The 17,577-nt window shown below is 52.8% G+C and overlaps 2 protein-coding genes across 5 annotated transcripts in view; one reads left to right on the forward strand and one right to left on the reverse strand.

Moving 5' to 3' along the window:
* The window catches only part of Katnip (katanin interacting protein), a 165,695-nt gene extending 157,585 nt beyond the window's left edge, over window positions 1-8,110 (forward strand). For 2 of the 3 annotated variants that reach the window (XM_051192908.1, XM_051192909.1), the window contains 8 exons: window positions 44-201; window positions 1,197-1,261; window positions 2,264-2,374; window positions 4,034-4,173; window positions 5,560-5,661; window positions 6,174-6,331; window positions 6,418-6,506; window positions 6,872-8,110. In XM_051192908.1, the coding sequence (XP_051048865.1) occupies window positions 44-201; window positions 1,197-1,261; window positions 2,264-2,374; window positions 4,034-4,173; window positions 5,560-5,661; window positions 6,174-6,331; window positions 6,418-6,506; window positions 6,872-6,930 (882 nt within the window). In that variant the 3' untranslated portion in view covers window positions 6,931-8,110. The remainder of the gene's footprint in view (window positions 1-43; window positions 202-1,196; window positions 1,262-2,263; window positions 2,375-4,033; window positions 4,174-5,559; window positions 5,662-6,173; window positions 6,332-6,417; window positions 6,507-6,871) is intronic. The other variant, XM_051192910.1, reaches the window with a different exon arrangement.
* Window positions 8,111-13,127: 5,017 nt separating this feature from the next.
* Window positions 13,128-17,577, reverse strand: part of Gsg1l (GSG1 like) — a 184,777-nt gene continuing 180,327 nt past the window's right edge. For both annotated transcript variants that reach the window (XM_051192912.1, XM_051192911.1), the window contains one exon: window positions 13,128-13,734. In XM_051192912.1, the coding sequence (XP_051048869.1) occupies window positions 13,637-13,734 (98 nt within the window). In that variant the 3' untranslated portion in view covers window positions 13,128-13,636. The remainder of the gene's footprint in view (window positions 13,735-17,577) is intronic.

The raw sequence follows: 17,577 nt of genomic DNA on the forward strand, positions 1-17,577 counted from the left end.
TCCACTGTCTTAGGCTTCAGGCAAGTTGTGTCTCCTTTGCTAGGTCAAAATCGCCCATGTGTCCCTGGACGGCCTGTGTGTGTCTCCTGCAGAAGGCTTTCTTATCCGAAAGGGACCTGGAAACTGTCACTTTGATTTTGCACAAGAAATCCTCTTTGGGGACTACATGCAGACCCGACTGTCACCAGCACCCACCAGGAGGTGAGCGAGTCTAGGCTGGCCCACCAGTGTCCTCTGTGTGTGCACCCTCAGGGCTGGAGCTGCAGCCACATGTATTGTCTAGAAACAGCACCTCATCCCCAGCCCCAATCCAGAAAAAGTGCAAGTGGGAAGCTTTCATTTGTGTTTGCCAGGATGGCCTGGCCCTAGTCTCTAGCATCAAGGTGTTAACCGAATGAGTTTTATCCATTTGCATCCTCCAGTGTCTGAGCACCAAAGGCCACAATAAGGAAACTAACAAGTTCCATTCTCCATTGGCAAACTTGTAACAGTATCTTTGCACAGGAGGACTATAGAGAACCTGGAGTTGTAGTTGTCTCTGTAACCCTGGCAAGCCTAGAACTCAACTATGTAGACTAGGCTGGCCTTGAACTCACAGAGCTCTTCCTGTCTCTTAGAATCTGCATTTGGAAGCTGGGATTTTATACCCATTTCACAGAAGTGGAAACTGAGGCCTGGACTGAGGATCATGTAGCCAACAGTGCTCAGGGCTTCCCCTCTGCTCCCTTTCTCTTCTACATCCCCATCCTGCCTACATCCCAGATCCTTTGCTCTGACCAGCTTTGACTGTTGTGAGAGGCCTCCTCAGACCTCGGCCTGTCACACTCAGGCACCCTGCTCCATCAGCAGCACCTAGCCCTCAGTCTAGCAGACTGTTCCTCTAGAACAGCAGGGGGTGTTGTTAAGAGAGGGACCCCAGAGGAACATCCCACTCAACCATCCACCAGCTGCATGGCTTTCCAAGTGGCTTTGCCATTCTGTCCAGATGTCCCCACCTCTAGGCTACTCTGAGGATCGCAAGGGTCTGTAACAGAAGAGTTGGGTCCCCCTCTGCCACCCACACACTGCATCCCCTGGGCAAAGGGCAGTTCACACAGGATCCACTGCACTGCTGTATCTGTAGTCCACGGCTGAGGACTGTCTCTCGGTAACCCTGGAACAGAAGGGTTCATGGTGCTGTTCTGGTTTCTTTCCAGACTGGATTCAAGGAGCCTGGAGCGCGCCAGCATGGACTACGAGGCCCCACTCATGCCCTGTGGCTGTATCCTTCTCCTAGGCTCTGAGATGCTGCACAGGCAAAGTGAAGCTAAGAAAGGCAGCACTCAGATGTAGTAGCAGCACGGGTTCCATCTGCCTCTTCAAAGACTGGGGTTGTGGAGGTGGCAAAAGGACCCAGCTGAGAGGGGCTGGGAAAGAGACAGGTGACCCAGGGACCTGGCAGGGAGAAGGCAGGGGCAGAGCCTCTCCTTCCTAGTGTGACCTCATTGCACAGCCAGCTGAGCACCAGCCCTGGGAGCAGGCCACAATGGCAACCCTGCTTCCCAGCCGTGAAAACTAAATCACAGAAGTCAGGTATGGCAGAGGCAGAAGGATCATGAGTAACACATCATCCTGGACTACATAGCTAGATACTGTCTCTTAAAAAAAAGAAAGAGAGAAAAAGAAAACCAAGATCTACAAACAAAAACAAAGCAAGTCAGAGAGGTCAAATAACTTACCCTGGTCTCTCTGGATGTGTCTAGATCTGGAAGGAAGCAGTGCCTTTGCCTGTGACTTTCTGGGATGTGCTTGGGCTCTCAGGACTTCCACTCCTGCTCCTAGACACTAGGGACCGGGAAGATCAAATCAAGGCGGGCAGGTATCTCCTGTGCTCGTGGACCTTGTCAGTAGGAATTGTTCCGCTGCAGCCAGACCTGAGGCTGTTTTCCCATGCCTAACATGCTTATTCCCATGAACTTGAAAGACACAGAGGAAGGAAGAGGTTTCTTGCTGTAATCATTTCATAATCAGGGAAACTGAGGCATGAGGCAGGAGTGTCCCATCCAGCCCCATCTACCCACCTTGTCTGCTCCTAAAACTATTCCTTCCTGTCCCCTCCCAGGGCAGGTAGTGTGACAAGTGTGATGCTGTGTTCCTTTTGACAGACATCCATCTCTGGGAGAGAGACTCTTCCATCGACAAGAAGAGTCCCTGTCACCTGTGCCACTGTGTGGCTTTCTTCTCCAGAAAACTGAGCTTCTCTTTTCCTTAATCATAGCCACAGTCATTTTCCAGTTCCAGCTGCTGTCCAGCTGGGGTGATCCCTACTACATCGGCCTCACAGGGCTGGAACTGTATGATGAGCATGGGGAGAGGATCCCATTGTCCCAGAACAGTATCCTTTCTACTGGGAGCAGGAACCGGCATAGAAAATGCTACTGGGAGACGGGTGCAGGGTCCCAAGCCTGTAATTTTAGCACTCAGGAGGGGGAGGCAGGAGGATTTTTGCTTGGGTAAGGTTAGCATGAATTTGAGGGGAGCCTGAACTACATAGCAAGGCCCATTTCAAAAGAGAGGATAGTCAGACATTGTGGTGCATGCCTTTAATTCTAGCACTCAACAGGCAGAGACAGGCCAGCCTGAGCTACTTGTCACAAAACAAAATGAAAGGCCTGATGGTGATGACAGTGATGATGGTGATTGATGGTGGTGGTGGTGGTGATGATGATGGTGGTGGTGGTGGTGGTGGTGGTCATAATGGTCATAACAGTGGTAATGATGATGGTTGTCATGATATGATAGGATGCTACTGGGCCATTAGAGCTGCTCTCAGCCATGCTTGCCATGGCCACTACAGCTGGTTCTCTGCAGATCAGAGTCCCATGGTTGAGAGTGTGGGGATCCCTGCTAAACACAGGCCTTTCTTAGAGGGCACAGACACCTGGTGTTCTAAAGGCTCTGAAAGAGTCTGCAGGAAAACTCAGTGGGAGAGGAGTGTATTAATGGGGGACCCTCTGCTCAAGCTGTGCCCATGCTGGAATTACTGGTTGGCCCAGAGAGTTCTGAAAGATTTCAGTTTGGTCATTGGTATTTTTACTGCAATACCAGCCTCTAGAACTTGAGAAGTGCCAATACAAGGCCCTCGGTCACGTGGAGCGACAGTGACTAAACAAAAGGTGTCTCGTGGATGCCTTTTCAGTTTGCCTCAGTGCTGACTCCTGTTGTCTATCATCCCCCCCAAACTCAGTGCTTTCTGGGGGCTTCTTACCAGGCCCTGCTAGAATATGCGCCATGCATCCACAGAAATCTTGTGAACAAATATTCTGGAATCCTCATTGTCCAGAGGAGGAGCTTGAGACCTGTTTACCTGAGGTTACACAGCCTCGCTGTAAAGCTTTGAACTCTCTTGCCTGTCTTCTGTGTCACCTGCTTATCATCAGCATCTTTGAGTGCATGATCTCTGGCCCTCCAGGTAGAGAAATGTCAGCCCCAAAGCTTGTCCTGTGTCAGCTTGGGGCCCTGGGTGTCTCTGGAGCTACTGTCTTCCTCATAGCTTAGTGAATGACTCCTGCATCCAGAAGCTCCACTCATGCCACCGAGAGCACTCATAGCCAGTGTCCTCTGCAGGTCTCCTGCCCGTCTTCGAGCATGGAAGTTTTATGCCCCTGTTACATGGGAAGTGGCAGGGGAAGTGGTGCCCAGTGGCTAGCCTGAGATTTCCTCCGACACAGTGACAGAGCTGAACCCAGATTCTGCACATGCCATCCTGTGTTTCTATACACCCCTCATTTCCAGCTGTCCTACCTGTGGTCCCCTGACTTTGAACTTGACCACTCAGCGCCCCCCATTCAGTCTCTTCCCCTTAGCCACAACCCAGTTTTCTTAGAAAATAGAACCCATCTGTTTTCACTGTCATTTCCCAACCTGCTAAAGTGTAGGATGCCAGCCCAGCATCTCCCGAGACTCAGTGCTGACAGCTTGACAGCCACCTTGAGGGCGACACACTGTGCACAGCATATGAGTTTGGGTTATGACAGCTTAACCTACACCACAGACATTGCTGCCTTCCCGGACAGTGTGAACGCGCTGGAGGGTGTATGCGGGGATGTGCGAACCCCTGACAAGCTTATCGACCAAGTCAACGACACCAGTGATGGCAGGCACATGTGGCTGGCCCCCATCCTGCCTGGCCTGGTGGGTACCTGGCGCTGGGTTTGGAGGGGCTCTTACCCCTGGGCTCAGTGACAGTTGAAACATTTGGGAACCATCAGAGAGGTGCCAGCCGTGGCTAACAGCTCTGGTGTAACTCTTCCAAGCCCACAGTTCCTTCTCTCGCTCCTCAGACTTTACACAAAAGGGTGCTAGATGTGTGAGGCACCCCAGGGACCCTGAGGTCAGGGGTCCCCCACACAGTGCTGGAGGGCAGGGACACACTGGCCTCACGTGCATCTCACTGCCTCTTTTTGTCAAGGCCCTCTGCAGCTCACTCCACCCTGCCTTCCCCATTTTCCCCACTCTGTGGCCTTTTTTGTGCCTTATATCACTGCCCACAGTCACAGTGTGGCCACCTTGCCCTCACTCATTCTGACCCTAGTCAGCCAAGTCAGCCATTCTCACCACCGACTGCCTTCTCCTGCTCTCAAACCCTGCAGTGGGCCTGACCCATCATTGCAGAGAGGAGGAGAAAGGTCCAGGAGAGGGTAAAGGCCATCAGCACCCTGCACCTCAGGGACAGAGTCCATCAGCAGAACATGGTGGAATCTAGGGTCCCTTTCCCACCCTGTAACTGAATGTAAGATGGACATTTTCCACTCAGAGGAGGGAACAACTCCTAAAGACCACAGGGCAACCCCTCACCCTACCTGCGTCCCTGCTGCAAAGGGGTACACACAGCTTCTGTGGCCCGAAGACCCCAGTCAAAAGCAGGAGTTCGTTCCTTGTTCTGGCTACTGTCATTCTCCTAGTAAAAATCTAAGGGTCTGAGCAGAAGGTCCCCCACCCAGCCATTCCTGTCTCCAGGTCATTGCGAGCAGCGAGCTGGACTCAGCTCACACTTAGTTCTTTAGTTGGCCTTCCAGCTGAGGAGGGAGCCCTTTGTGATGTTGAGCCTGCCTTACTGGTTCATTTTGTGCTTATCTGGGGCTGAGTACTCCCCAGCAGACGTGGGCTAGATGGAAACCATGGTGCTGGAGTGCATAGAACTGTGTCTTTCCTCTGTAACTCTGGCAAAGGATAAATGAATGGGTCAGGACCATGCACATTATTTGCTGGAGAGATGCTCCTGGCCTCTGCAGGTGGGAACTGCCCCTGGGCTTGACCTGAGGAACAGAAGGCCAGGCTGCTCTCAGTTCTCCCCCAGTATTTCAATGAGGGCCACAACAGCAGGAGGCAGCAGGCCCTCCCACAGCCAGCTCAGCAGTTTATTCCAAATGCAACACGTGACTTGACTCAAAATGGGCTCTGGGAAGAGACCTCGGAACTTAAGACATTTGAGTGCTGCCACTGGCACCTGAGGCCCAGCGTCGTGCCCTGGTGCTGTCTCCAAACGCAGCTGCTTTAATTAGCTTTGCTCTCTGACAGGTGAACCGGGTATATGTCATTTTCGATCTGCCCACCACTGTGTCAATGATCAAACTGTGGAATTACACGAAAACACCTCAGCGAGGGGTGAAGGAGTTTGGCGTGAGTCCTCACTAGGTGGTGTGGGAGATCATTGTGCCCTCTGGGAATTAGAATGTGGGCAATTACCATTTGCTGTAGTTTGGTCTCTGTCCCCAGTTGCAACCTTGGAGATGCCTGGTCCCTCAGGACAGGGGAACCTGACACCCGGTCCTGAATTCAGAACAGCTCTGAAATAATCCAAAGCAAGCTCTGAACTTGGCCCTGGACTTGGTGTTGCTTTCAGGGCTCCCTCTAGAATCACACAGCCTTGGGAGGCAGCTGGGTGGCCAGGGGGAGAGAACAGAAGCTGTGGGGGCCAGAGATTGGGTCTGCCTCCATTTCTACACTTGGTCACCCAGTGTTGTGAAACTCCTGGATCCTCAGCCTCCGAACCTGCAGCCCAAGCTGACAGTGCATGCCCTTCACACTGCTGTGGCGCAGGCCTACTGGGGCCTCAGTGAAGCTTGGGCTTGGGACAGCAGAGGGGTGCATTGCTCGGTGGGGGGGGGCCTCATTCCTATTCTGTCTCTTAGCTGCTGGTGGATGACTTGCTGGTGTACAATGGCATTCTTGCCATGGTGAGCCACCTGGTTGGGGGCATCCTGCCCACATGTGAGCCTACCGTGCCCCACCACACCATCCTCTTTGCCGAGGATACTGACTTCTGTCACCAGGAGAAACACAACTTCAGGTACACCCTCTGAGCAGCCCTAATGAGGATGGGTGGCTGGGCCCTTGGCCTGGAGGCTGATGGGCCTCCTGTCTACCCTCCTGCAGTAAGCCAGAGGAAGACCAGGACATACAGATGATGAATGAAAACCAGGTCATCACTACCTCAAGGAGGAAGCCAGGCACTGCTGACCCAGGTGGGTGGCATATCTCAGCCCTGTGCATCCCTGACAGAGGCTTGGTCTGGTGGAGAGGAAGCAGGCATCATAGTCTATTGGCTGCAGGCCTCCCCTGTAGCCAGGAGGGAAGGGCAAGGCATACTGTGAGAAACCAGGAAAGGACACCAAGAGGACTCCTGGGACAGGTGGTTTTTGAATTGGGTCCTGAAGGATGTCTGGTAACGTAGACAAAGGCCTTATGGGTTCCAAGGTAGAGCCTACTCCATGTAGGAGATAGGTTACAAAGGATGCCCAGAACTCAGGCTAATCTGCCTACCTGAATGGCAATCCAGGTACATGACTGCTCTCAAGGGCAATGTAACTCCTTCTGTGTTCTTCCACAGCCTTACGCCCCAAAACCTGCATTCGTGAAAAGGAGACCTCAAGGCGTTGGCGATGCTGACTGAAACAGGAGGGAAAGCCTGTCCAGGCTGGCCAGGCTCTATCACCAAGCCTGAATAGCACTGTGTTCCTCCTACTTCAGGGTTGGCCAGCTGGGACCCCAAAGGCTGGAAGAGCATGGAGGGACAAGGGACTTTAATCACAGCCTTAGGAGCTATAAGGGTCAGATGAAAGGGTCAAGAACAGGGTAGCTGCCCCTGCCATACTGGGCTGCTGGTGGTAGCCAGGGATACTTGGTTCTTCGCTGTGCTTCTCCTGTGAGGTTCATAAGCGCAGAGTCTGTGGCAACCCAGTCCTAGGCAGCATCTGACTCAGGCCCAGAACTCAGTAAATGACCCTGGGGCCCATGCCCTCACCGCACAGCCCTAAGGGCAACGGAGATGCTGAAAGGTCACTGTGCCACAGCTCCTCATCCATCCAGTGCCTCTGGAGGCCTGTAGGGGCTAGTCCTGGGTAGCCTCTGTCCTCTGTCCTGCTAAGGAGAGGAAGTGAGCTGCAGTGAGTACTGAAATCTGCCTCCAGTCCCTGCCCCTCTGCCTATCACCCATCACACACACACACACACACACACACACACACACACACACACACCCTGGGCTCAGGCTTGCCCCTTCTCCCTGCAGCCCAGAGCCCCATGCCTGTGTGTATATCTATAAAACAAGCTCAGATCAGGGACCTAATCATTCTCCCAGTAGTGGGTAATTTCTGGTTCCAAATATTAATCTGTTGTTTTTCTGGCTCGGGGCCCAGTGGGGCCGGTGCCACAGTACTGAACTCAGTACGTTCTGATGCTACCAAGAATCACAAAGGCTTCCAAGCGGCAACAGCCAGCAGCTGTACAGATGTTTTAATTCAAAGCCAGCTGATGTGCAGATAGGACTGCCTCTCTGATGAGAATCCATCATCTCTGTAGCCTCCAGGGGCCCCCGGCTCCTCCACTCACTCCCAGATGAGCCTCACATCTCCCAGGAGTGCCATCAAATCAGCTCGTAGGAGGAAGCCGAGACCACTGCTTTAACAGGAACCCAGCTTCTAGTCCTCAGGGTGGGCATGGGATTTTCCTGGAACACCCAAGACTGTGACCTTGGTATGCTCCCTGCAGACCGTTGCTGGGTGTTTATAAATGTATATTCCATACAATCTCAGAGGGAAGGCCCTGGTACAAACATTAACTCTCAAATAAATGTCTATTTTTTCTTACAAAATCAATAAAAGATGTTATTAAGAATGGAATATGGTACACTGGATGGGGTCAGCCAGAGGGAGCCTTTGTTGCCTCCAGCCCTAAGCCAGGGTCGATCTGAGGCTTGCAGAAAACACATGTGTGTGTCTATTTGAGCTCTGCTCCCACCACCCCCTGCAGGTGGGGCATGACCCTAGGCCCACTTTCTCTGTGGAGTTTTCCTGCCCCACCAGGAAACGGTGCCTAATTACACACACACACACACACACACACACACACACACACACACACACACACACACACTGCAGCACTGGTAAGAAGTATGGCCTCTGTTCTGTGGGGCAGACTCTGGCCAGGCTGTCCCCCTGGTTCCACCCAGTCCCTTAGCACCTGCTTGGCCCAGATCCTGCCTCTGGTGGGAGTATACAGAGTAACCTCATCTGGTGATGGAGTCAGTGAAGGCGTCCACACCCTGGCAGCCCAGACCCAGACCAGGCGAGGCTGGCTGTAGAGATGACCTAGGGTGGTGCTCTTCAGATGTCCCATGGCTCCTTTGTTCTCCTGACTTTCATCTTCTTCAGAATCAGGAGATGAAGGCAAGGAGCACATGTGAAGGAACAGGTCTGTGGCCACAGTGTTCACAAGGAGGCCCCAGCCCTGAGGACCTGCTACAGGCTGAGGAGTGTGCACAGGGCTGCATGCCCACCAGCGCCCAGGGCTGTCTCCTGAATTGCAAGTGTTATATGTGTGGTCTCTAGGCCTCTCTGGAAACTGCTCAGCTCACAGCCACAGCCCTGGCATAAGGGCAGCTCTTGGCAGCCTTGTTTCAATAATAACAGCAACAAAACCAAAGGTAGCCAACATATCTGAGGTCCTTTGCCAGGCAAATGGGCCTGTGGGTGCTGGACACTGATACTCATTTGCTGTAGGTGCCTTTCTGCCAGCACATTACATGCCATGAGATGGTTCTGGGGCCAGAAGACCTGGGTTCAAGGACATGTTCCACCATCTATTCCCCAACCCAAAGCACCTTCTCCTGAGCCACCCCCCACCTAACCTTAAAGGAGTCTAGGCCCTGACTCAGGTTACCCTACACAGACTGCACAGAAGTGGTACCTATCTCCTTCCAGGAGTTGTCCCAGCATCCAGAACTTGGGTCTCACAGGGTCTCCCTCTCAGGAGACACTCAGTTACGTCTCCTGGTGACCATCATTTCATGATGCACAGACTTGAGAGCAGAATGCACAGACCTCAGGCTGGATGACACTGGCAGGAACTCTTTCCCAGGGCAACAAGTCACTGCCCTGCCTGCCCCTGAGTTCCAGGATGTGCTCAGCCTCAGTTGATTGACTGGACAGAGGGCTATGCCCACCCTTCACTCCACTCCTACCCCTGTGCTTTGTGGCAGGGTGATCTCCTTTCTACCAATTCTAAGACTCTTCACCCAGCTTGCTCCTTACCCAGAGAGGGAAGGGAAGGGGGACACACCCCAGGTGGCCCTAGTCCCAGTTTGGCCTCTCCCTACCTTAGACACCTCTACTTCCTACCTCTTCCTAATCCCACAGCTTAGCCAGGCCCATAGCCATCAGCAGGCCCCAATCCTCCAGGAAATGAAAGGTGATAGATAGTGTAGGAACAGAGTACTATTAAGGACTGGCCAGGGGACAGGAGCTGTGCTCCTTACAAGTTCCTACTGGCCCCACTCACTCGTTGTGGCTTTCTTGTTGAGGCTACATGGGTGAGTTCCTGCGGGGGTATGTTTCTCCATCTTGTTTCCCCGTGGTAGTGCCATGTGCAGCTGTGTTCCATGTGTGCATGCCCTCTGGTCCTCCGTTGATTCATTTTCAGACAGGGCCAGCTACCAGTCTGAGATGGCAGGATTTGCACCCAGGCCTGTCCGAGTGCGCATCAGGATGATCTGTACAGCCCTCACTTCCTCCCTGCAGCAGCAGCTCCTGCCAGCCTCCTCAGACCTGGCAGCAAAGGCCCATGAATCAAGCTGACATTTCCATTACCTGGGAGATGAGTATGTGACCTGGTCCGAGCCGAGTGCTGTGATGGGGGTGGGGTAGCGGGGTGACCACGCATCAAGATCACAAGCCAGGGAACAAGTGGAGACTGGGGCCTGCCCATCAGCTTTGGCCAGGGAAAGACTGCCATGGGTCCCTCTGCATATGGAGAGCAGAGTTGACAGATATTGGAGGTGAGGGCATCAGGGAGCCCCAGGCTCCAAGGAGGCCTCGTATGAGGCCTTAGTGTGTATATGAGGTTGTGTTATGTACCCAGACCTGTACGCGGATGCTGTGCGCTTCCTAGCATAACATAGGAACTGTCAGCTTGGCCAAGGTCAGCTGCTGAAGCTCAGTGGCCAGATGTGGTCCAGACTTGGGAAGGGTAACAGGTATCCACAAGCTCAGGGTGTGGAACAAGGCCCATTCACACCAGCCTTCTGCTTCCCTCCCTGGACTCTGAGTAGTTTGTGGCCCCTCCCAGGTTTCAGACCAGATGGCACCTCTCCTGGTTGTGGCACCAGGAAGGACACTCAGTGGTACTTACTCCCAGCAAGAAGACAGACCTTAAGGTGACTATGAGAGCCATGGCATCACTAACCTGTAACTGCTTCCTTTTATCTAGCCAACAGCCTTCCTGCTGTAATGGAAGACAGCTGGGTTCCAGTCACTTCCCAGGAGGGCCCAAAGCCTCATGGCCCCATGTTTGTCCTCCCTCCCTTCCATTCTGGCAATGGCCCCCATTCCAATCACCCACATACCATAATTAACAGGCCACTTGCATGATTATTTATTTAGTATTTTTCTTTAAGCCAACTCTTTTTACTGAAATGCCTATTGTGGTTCATTCTAAGTCGCAGCACTTGAATCTGGAGCGTGGGACACGCCCATACAGTTTTCTAATACACATTTACATAAACACAGCTATTAAAATAGATGACAGATTTGCAACTAAAATCATTTCCTAGGCCCTCTGGGGCACGTGACCAACTTCACAAGGCCCCTGGATGACCATCAAGACCTACAAGGTTCCTTGTGGTGGTCCCAGATTTCACATTCAGGTCCCATGACCGTGGCTCCCACTTGCACAAGGCCAGTGCTGAAGCTCCCCATGCTGTCCTTCTGGGGCCTCCATAAATGTGCAGGACTCTGACCAGGTCAATTTTGTCTCCCCCACACCCTCTTGACCCACCCTGTGGATGCAAGGTGGAAGAGAGGTGCTCTCAAGAGTGACTGAGCACAGGCATGCATGTACACAGAAGTGTGGGGTCCACTGTTTGTCCCCAGATGCCCAGCCTGACACAGGACAGAGACCTGAATCTTATCTCTTTTTCCTTGCCTCTTCCTCCCACACTAGTCTCTCCTCTTGGCTCCTGAATTGGCCACCTAACCCTCCACAAGACTTTTCTTCAGCCACAGCACTCTCGTTTCACTCAGGGCCCTGCAAAGACACAGTAGTCCTGCCTTAGTCATCTGCTCCAGCCCAGAGCTGGGGTGACTTCCTATACTACACACCTTGGCCAGTCCCTCTCTGCCCAGAGCACCCAGCTGCCCCCAGGGTAAACTATGGGTCCCTTGTGAAGCTTTGGGTCCTCTCTCTAGCCTGGATCCACCCTCACAGCCCTCCCTTTCCCCCTACCCTTGTCATTTGGACCATTTGAAAGCCCTCCCATGCCCTGCTCATCCCTCCACAGCCTGACAGCAGCAAGATGGCCTGTGGGTCATTTCCTTATCACCTATCCTTCGTGTAGTCTCCAACAGGCACTGCCTCAGCCTCATAGCCCCAAATCCCCTCGTTAACTTGATGGCAGGGTGCTCTCCATGATCCAGGCTCTGCCCCCTATGCTCACAGACGCCAGGCTGTGTCACCTTCCAGCAGCTATAAGAGGTAGATACAATGAAGACACCCGTTTGCCAGATAGGGCCACCGGGGCTGAGGAGACAGGACCTGATGCTAGGCAGTCTGACTCCAGGGTAGGTACCATACCTAGCATGCATACACTGAACTTTCATCTCCCAGTTCATCACTTGTCTGCTTTTCTGGAAGCTTCGGTGTCCCATCTCAAGGGTCTACCACGGTGTGTGTGTGGCACATAGTAGGGGCACAATAGAAGACACCTGCATGCAGAGAGATGGATGGATGGATAGCTAGATGATGAAGATGGCTGATGTATTGGTGAATAATTAACAAGAGGAATGACAGATGGATAATGGATAAGTGAATCATGGGTGAATGGATAATTGAAGACAGATGAATGATGTATTCATGGTTAATGGATGGATAGACAGATGAATGCTGGATGGGTGGGTAGGATGGATGGTTGGATAGGTGATGAGTGGATACATGTTGCTAAATGGATGAATGAGTAGATGGATCAATCATGAATGTATGGTGGATAGGATGGATGTTGGCTAAATGGATTATGATACATGGATGGGTGGTGGGTAAATGGTGGATGATGAACTGATGGATCATGTATGGATGAGGTGGGTGGACAGATGAGTGGGTGGGTGGGTAGACGATAGTAGATGAATGCTGGCTAAATAGATGGGTGGGTGAATGAAGAAGGCAACATCCTGCCTCGCTCTGCCAATCTCCAGAAATCCTTCAGGGCAGGGTGAGGCCTCTTGGGAGACTTACTAGGAGTGAGTCTAGTTTGAATTCACTTTCCTATATGTCAACTTTAATTTCAAGCAAGAAACTTCCCTCTCTGGACCCCAGGTTCTCATGATCAAGGCAGGAATTATCCCCCCCCCCATCCCCGGGCAGCTGAGAGGTTTTATATAAACTGGCCCTGGACACAGGGTGAAGAAAGGGTCCCCAGTGGTGTCACACTACTGAGGTTCCCAGTCAAGCATGCTTCCTCCAGCTCCTGGCCTGCTCCTCCTGCCATGCTCGGGACCCTGGCTGCTCTATCCACCTGTCTCCATCCTGACCTCCCCAGACCAGGCTGGACTCTAGCTCATCGATGGATGATTGGTCCCGCCCGACCTCTGTGCCCAGGGCTCACACCTCCAAGGCAGGATGATGATGGGGGAGGCAGCCCACACATAGCAAGAGATCAGGTTCAACAAGCATTTATTAAGCCCCTGCTGTGTCTCTGCTGTGTGCCTGCTGTGTGACTCCCACAGAGGCAGCCACTGCCTCTCCTTCAATAATCCCTGCTCCCTGTCCCCACAGGGCCCAGCCCCTCTGGGCACCTGCTTGGCTTTGGGTCTGACTGTGGGTGTCCAGCATTCAATGGTCAATGCCCACATCCTTCCTGGCTTCCCAGCTGGGTGGGACTCTAAGTGTGGTGGCGGCCACTGTCTCCAAGTCTCTGTGCAGCCTGGACAGTCCCTCAGGCCTGCCTGACCCAGCTCTGTAGTCCCAAGACCCAGGCAGCGGTGGCAGTATAGGCCTGGTGTCTCCATGACAGGAGAGCTGAGTCCACAGCACACAGACCAGGCTTCCATGTCCTGTGGGAGGGGTAGCGCCAGTGATGGCAGGAAGGCAGGGCCTGGCTTGGGTCACATCACACCCAGTGCCCCAGGACCCAGCACTGGCGATTTAACTCTGCTGCTTCATGAGCTGAGCTCCGTGGCCAGGAGTCTCCCATGTGTGGCTGGTGGCCTGCAAGAGACAAAGCAGATGCTGCTGACGGTGGCCCCCTTCCACCCACACCACCTTGGCCTCTGGCCCAGCGCCAGCTCCCTTCCATCTGCTCCTTTCAACCCACCATGCTGCACTGTCCACCACCATCCATGCCCTCTCCAGCACATGGAACCCCAGCCAGGGCTTGCTACCAGCCACCCACCAGTCAACCCCGAAGTGTCCCATCGGCCCACTCAACCACCCAAACGTGCCTCTCCCCCCACCAGCACCCCTGCAGCCCAGCATCCCCTTCCACCCCACTGCACACCTACTAACACTCTTTCCACACCTGCGTCTACCTGTAATCTCGGCATTGAGGCTCTAACCCTTGCGCTCACCAGCACACCTGCCAGCAGTCTACTGTCTTGTGTGCCCTACCCATGTGTGTCCACAGACTCAACAGTGCATATCTGAAAGTCCTTCCACCCCTACCATCTAGTCACTTCCTTCAACCTTCCCTTTAGCCCTTCTTCCAGCAGACTCATTGAGTCCCCCCTCTCCCATTTACCACCCACCCATCCATCCATCCCAGCCCCTTACTCTACTATCTCTCAGCTTTCCATCCAGCCTCATAGCCAGGCAACTCATGGGCCTGGAGGCATTAGGAGTGGGTAACTCCACACCCCCTAGGTTTTATGCCTCCCCCCAACAGTGAGTATGCATAGGTAAGCCCAAGTTGACCCTGACTGCACTGTCCCCACCCAACACTTGCCACTGCCCTGTTTTTAGAGACCTGGCAAGCTGAAGGACGTAAAGCCCCTCCCACACTCTCCCTCCTGTGCCAGACTAGTTTTTGGATCTAACCCCATGTTCCCTCAGGGGCCTCTTCAAAGTCTCTCTGATATGCCCAAGCTATCCCTATCCCTGCCAAGTGTACAAGCACCTACTGTCCAGTGGAATCCTCCAGACCAAGCTCAAACTGGTCCTTTATAGGGAGCCTGCCCTAACATCCTCCCCCACCTGTCAGACCAAAATGCCGTCCCCATATTATCTACGAGGGGGCAGAGGCCCAGCATGGGTCGGCAGCTGGGTCACTGAGGCAGCCATGTGGAGCTAGACAGCTCTGTCTTCCTGATTCCAGCTGTCTCCATGAACAGTCACTGCTCTTTCCAGCCTGAGCTCCAGTGCATGCAGGCATCCTTCAGGGTCAGATGGCTCTTGCAGAGAACCGGAACTTGCATACCTCTCAGGACAGAAAGCTCACTGCCCCTCCATCCCATGGCACTGGCCTTTAAGAACTGCTCTCTGGATGCAGAAGTTGGGAGGGGCATGAGGCGGCTGTCACTGTGTTCCTTTGGCTTCTGTTTTTAATATTCCTTAATGTTAGTGTTTTGTACATTTTGCTGTGTTTTTAAAGGAGTGCAAAAACATTTTGCAAACATTCTGGAATCATTTGGCCTTGGGGGAGGAACATTTGTTTTGGCCCCAGCTACCAAAACATAGCAGTCTTTGGATGAGCTTGTTGCCAACATAAAGGTGTTTGGGTTTTTTTTTTTTGTTTGTTTGTTTGTTTCTCCCCCACCCACTCTCTTAATGAGAAGCAAATATTTGGTGCATAGAAATGCTTGACTGTTTTTCTAAATGAGTATTTAGAAATGACTGTAGCTGCTCTCACAGGAACTAGCAGGCAGAATGGTGAATGGGAATGGAGAAGGTGGTGTGTATTAGGAAGAGCAGGCAGAATCCACCTCACTCCCAGAGATACAATGAGGCTTTCTGACCCCTCGCTCTGTGTGGCCACCCCACCATGGACTGGGGCTCCCCTCATTCTCTCACCTTCCAGAAGGTGCTCAGGGCCCAGAGCCATTGGCGTGTCTCACCAGCCCTACAAAGCCCTCCCCTCCTCCCCTCTTCCCCTCCTTCCCTCCTCCCTTCCTCCCCTCCCCCCTTTTCTCCTGATTCCTTCACTTTGAGGCCATCATCAGGCAGAAAGGCCTGGCGCTGGGATTTGGGAACCCCAGACCGTATCACAAGTGGGTGATGGGCACAGAAGCAGCCTGATGCACTCTAGCCAACCTTACCACAGGAAACCGGGTTCAGATCTTCCAGAAGGTTCAGAGAAACTGAAATTTCTGATCTCAAAATAAAACTGTCTGGCTTTAAATGATGACAGTGTGATACTATAGGCCACAAAGACTGCCTTGACCCAAGGGAGGCTGTCTGTGCTGCCTGCCGTGTTCTAGCCTGTGTTCATGGACTCTGTCCTGTGGTCCCCCACACCCTGTCCTCCAGCTGGAAATGCCTTCTGGCCGCTCTATCCCCACGCCATCCCGTATTTCCTATACTCTCTCTCCTGGGGACACTGAAGGACCCCTGGGTGAAGACCCTTCCCTGATGTGCTCCTGACCCACCCCTGCCTTTCAGTGCAACTTACCTGGGCTGGAGCCATCTATATGCCCAGATGGGAGCCCATAACCTACTGGCCCTTGGCTTGATCACAAACAAGTCCTAAGCTGACATTTCTTAATAAATGAAGCCAAGCAGAGGGGATGGGGGCTTCTGGGCTTGGGGATACCCTCCTACACCATGCTACCTGACATGTGTATGTGATAATAGATGCTCTCTCTCTCTCTCTCTCTCTCTCTCTCTCTCTCTCTCTCTCTCTCTCTTTGTCCAGCCCCTCCTCCTCTGATTCAGGCTAAGGGGGTAAAACTATACTTAGGCCCAATGGTGGTCAAAGGTTCAAGTCTATGCTCTATCAGACTTGGGCTATATAACATGTGTGGATGTGGATGTGGATGCACATGCTCAGATGTGCATGTGTGCTGTGTGTGGTACATGTGTATGCACATGTGGAGGGAGTGGGTGCATGAGCCTGAATGTGCATGTGTGTGGGTGTTAATGTGTGCACATACTCAGTCAAATAGAGCTTCAGATGCACTATGACGTTGGGAATATCAGTCCCCATTTCCTCCTTGTCTCTTCTTTTAGGCTGCGTATCACAGCAGGACAAAGGCCAGCTCTGCTGGTACGGACAGTGGGCTCCCAGCCACGGGCCCCAGGCTGATGGTACATGTTTGCTGAATGAATTAGTGATGTAGGTTCAGGACAAAGAACAGGCTCACATGGACCCATGTGAAAGGGAGGTGGCATGTCGTGAAGGACGTGTTTACCCTGCTTTGCTGGGGGCCGGTGCCTTTGAACCATCACAGGCCTGTTCTCTACCTCATACCTGAGGTCAGACTGAGTCTATGCATCTCCCCAAAGCCACCAACCCCTAGGATCTTTTATTAAGCAAGTCCCCAGTCAGACAGGCTGCCAAATCATGCATCTGGGAGCCACTGACTGCCTTCTAGATGCTTACAGGGCGGGGATGGAGACCGGCATGGCTATGAGAAATGACAGCAGCCCTACCACAGCTGCCCCTGTCATCTGGAACCAGCTCATGATCTGCACCCGTAAGGCAGGTACTGGCTGTTGCTGTACCCGTCCATAGCTGAGGGACCAAAGCTCACCTGGGGAAAGTAATTTGTCCAAGGTGTCAGCACTAGGATTTGAACTTGAGAAGTCTCATCCTAAACCCTGGACTTACAAGGACCATGATATCTTGATTGTCAATATACTAAACTGAGAGATGCCTAGGAGATCAGGGTGCCTGATCAGGATGTGTTTCCGGGACCACTAGATCACCAGGGCTCTCACCTAATGCATCCAGTTAATTCACTGATGAATTAAAAATCTGCATAGACTATTGGGAGGGGTAAACCTGGGGAAGGTGGACCCTGCTTAAAGGAAGTGGGTCGTGGGGGCAAGCCATTCAAGGGTATGTTGGCCCTAGCCCTGTGCTATTTCTATTTCCCGACCACCAAAAGTATCAAGTCT

This window comes from Phodopus roborovskii, unplaced genomic scaffold (assembly GCF_943737965.1).
Source record: "Phodopus roborovskii unplaced genomic scaffold, PHOROB, whole genome shotgun sequence".
NCBI classification, from domain to species: domain Eukaryota; kingdom Metazoa; phylum Chordata; class Mammalia; order Rodentia; family Cricetidae; genus Phodopus; species Phodopus roborovskii.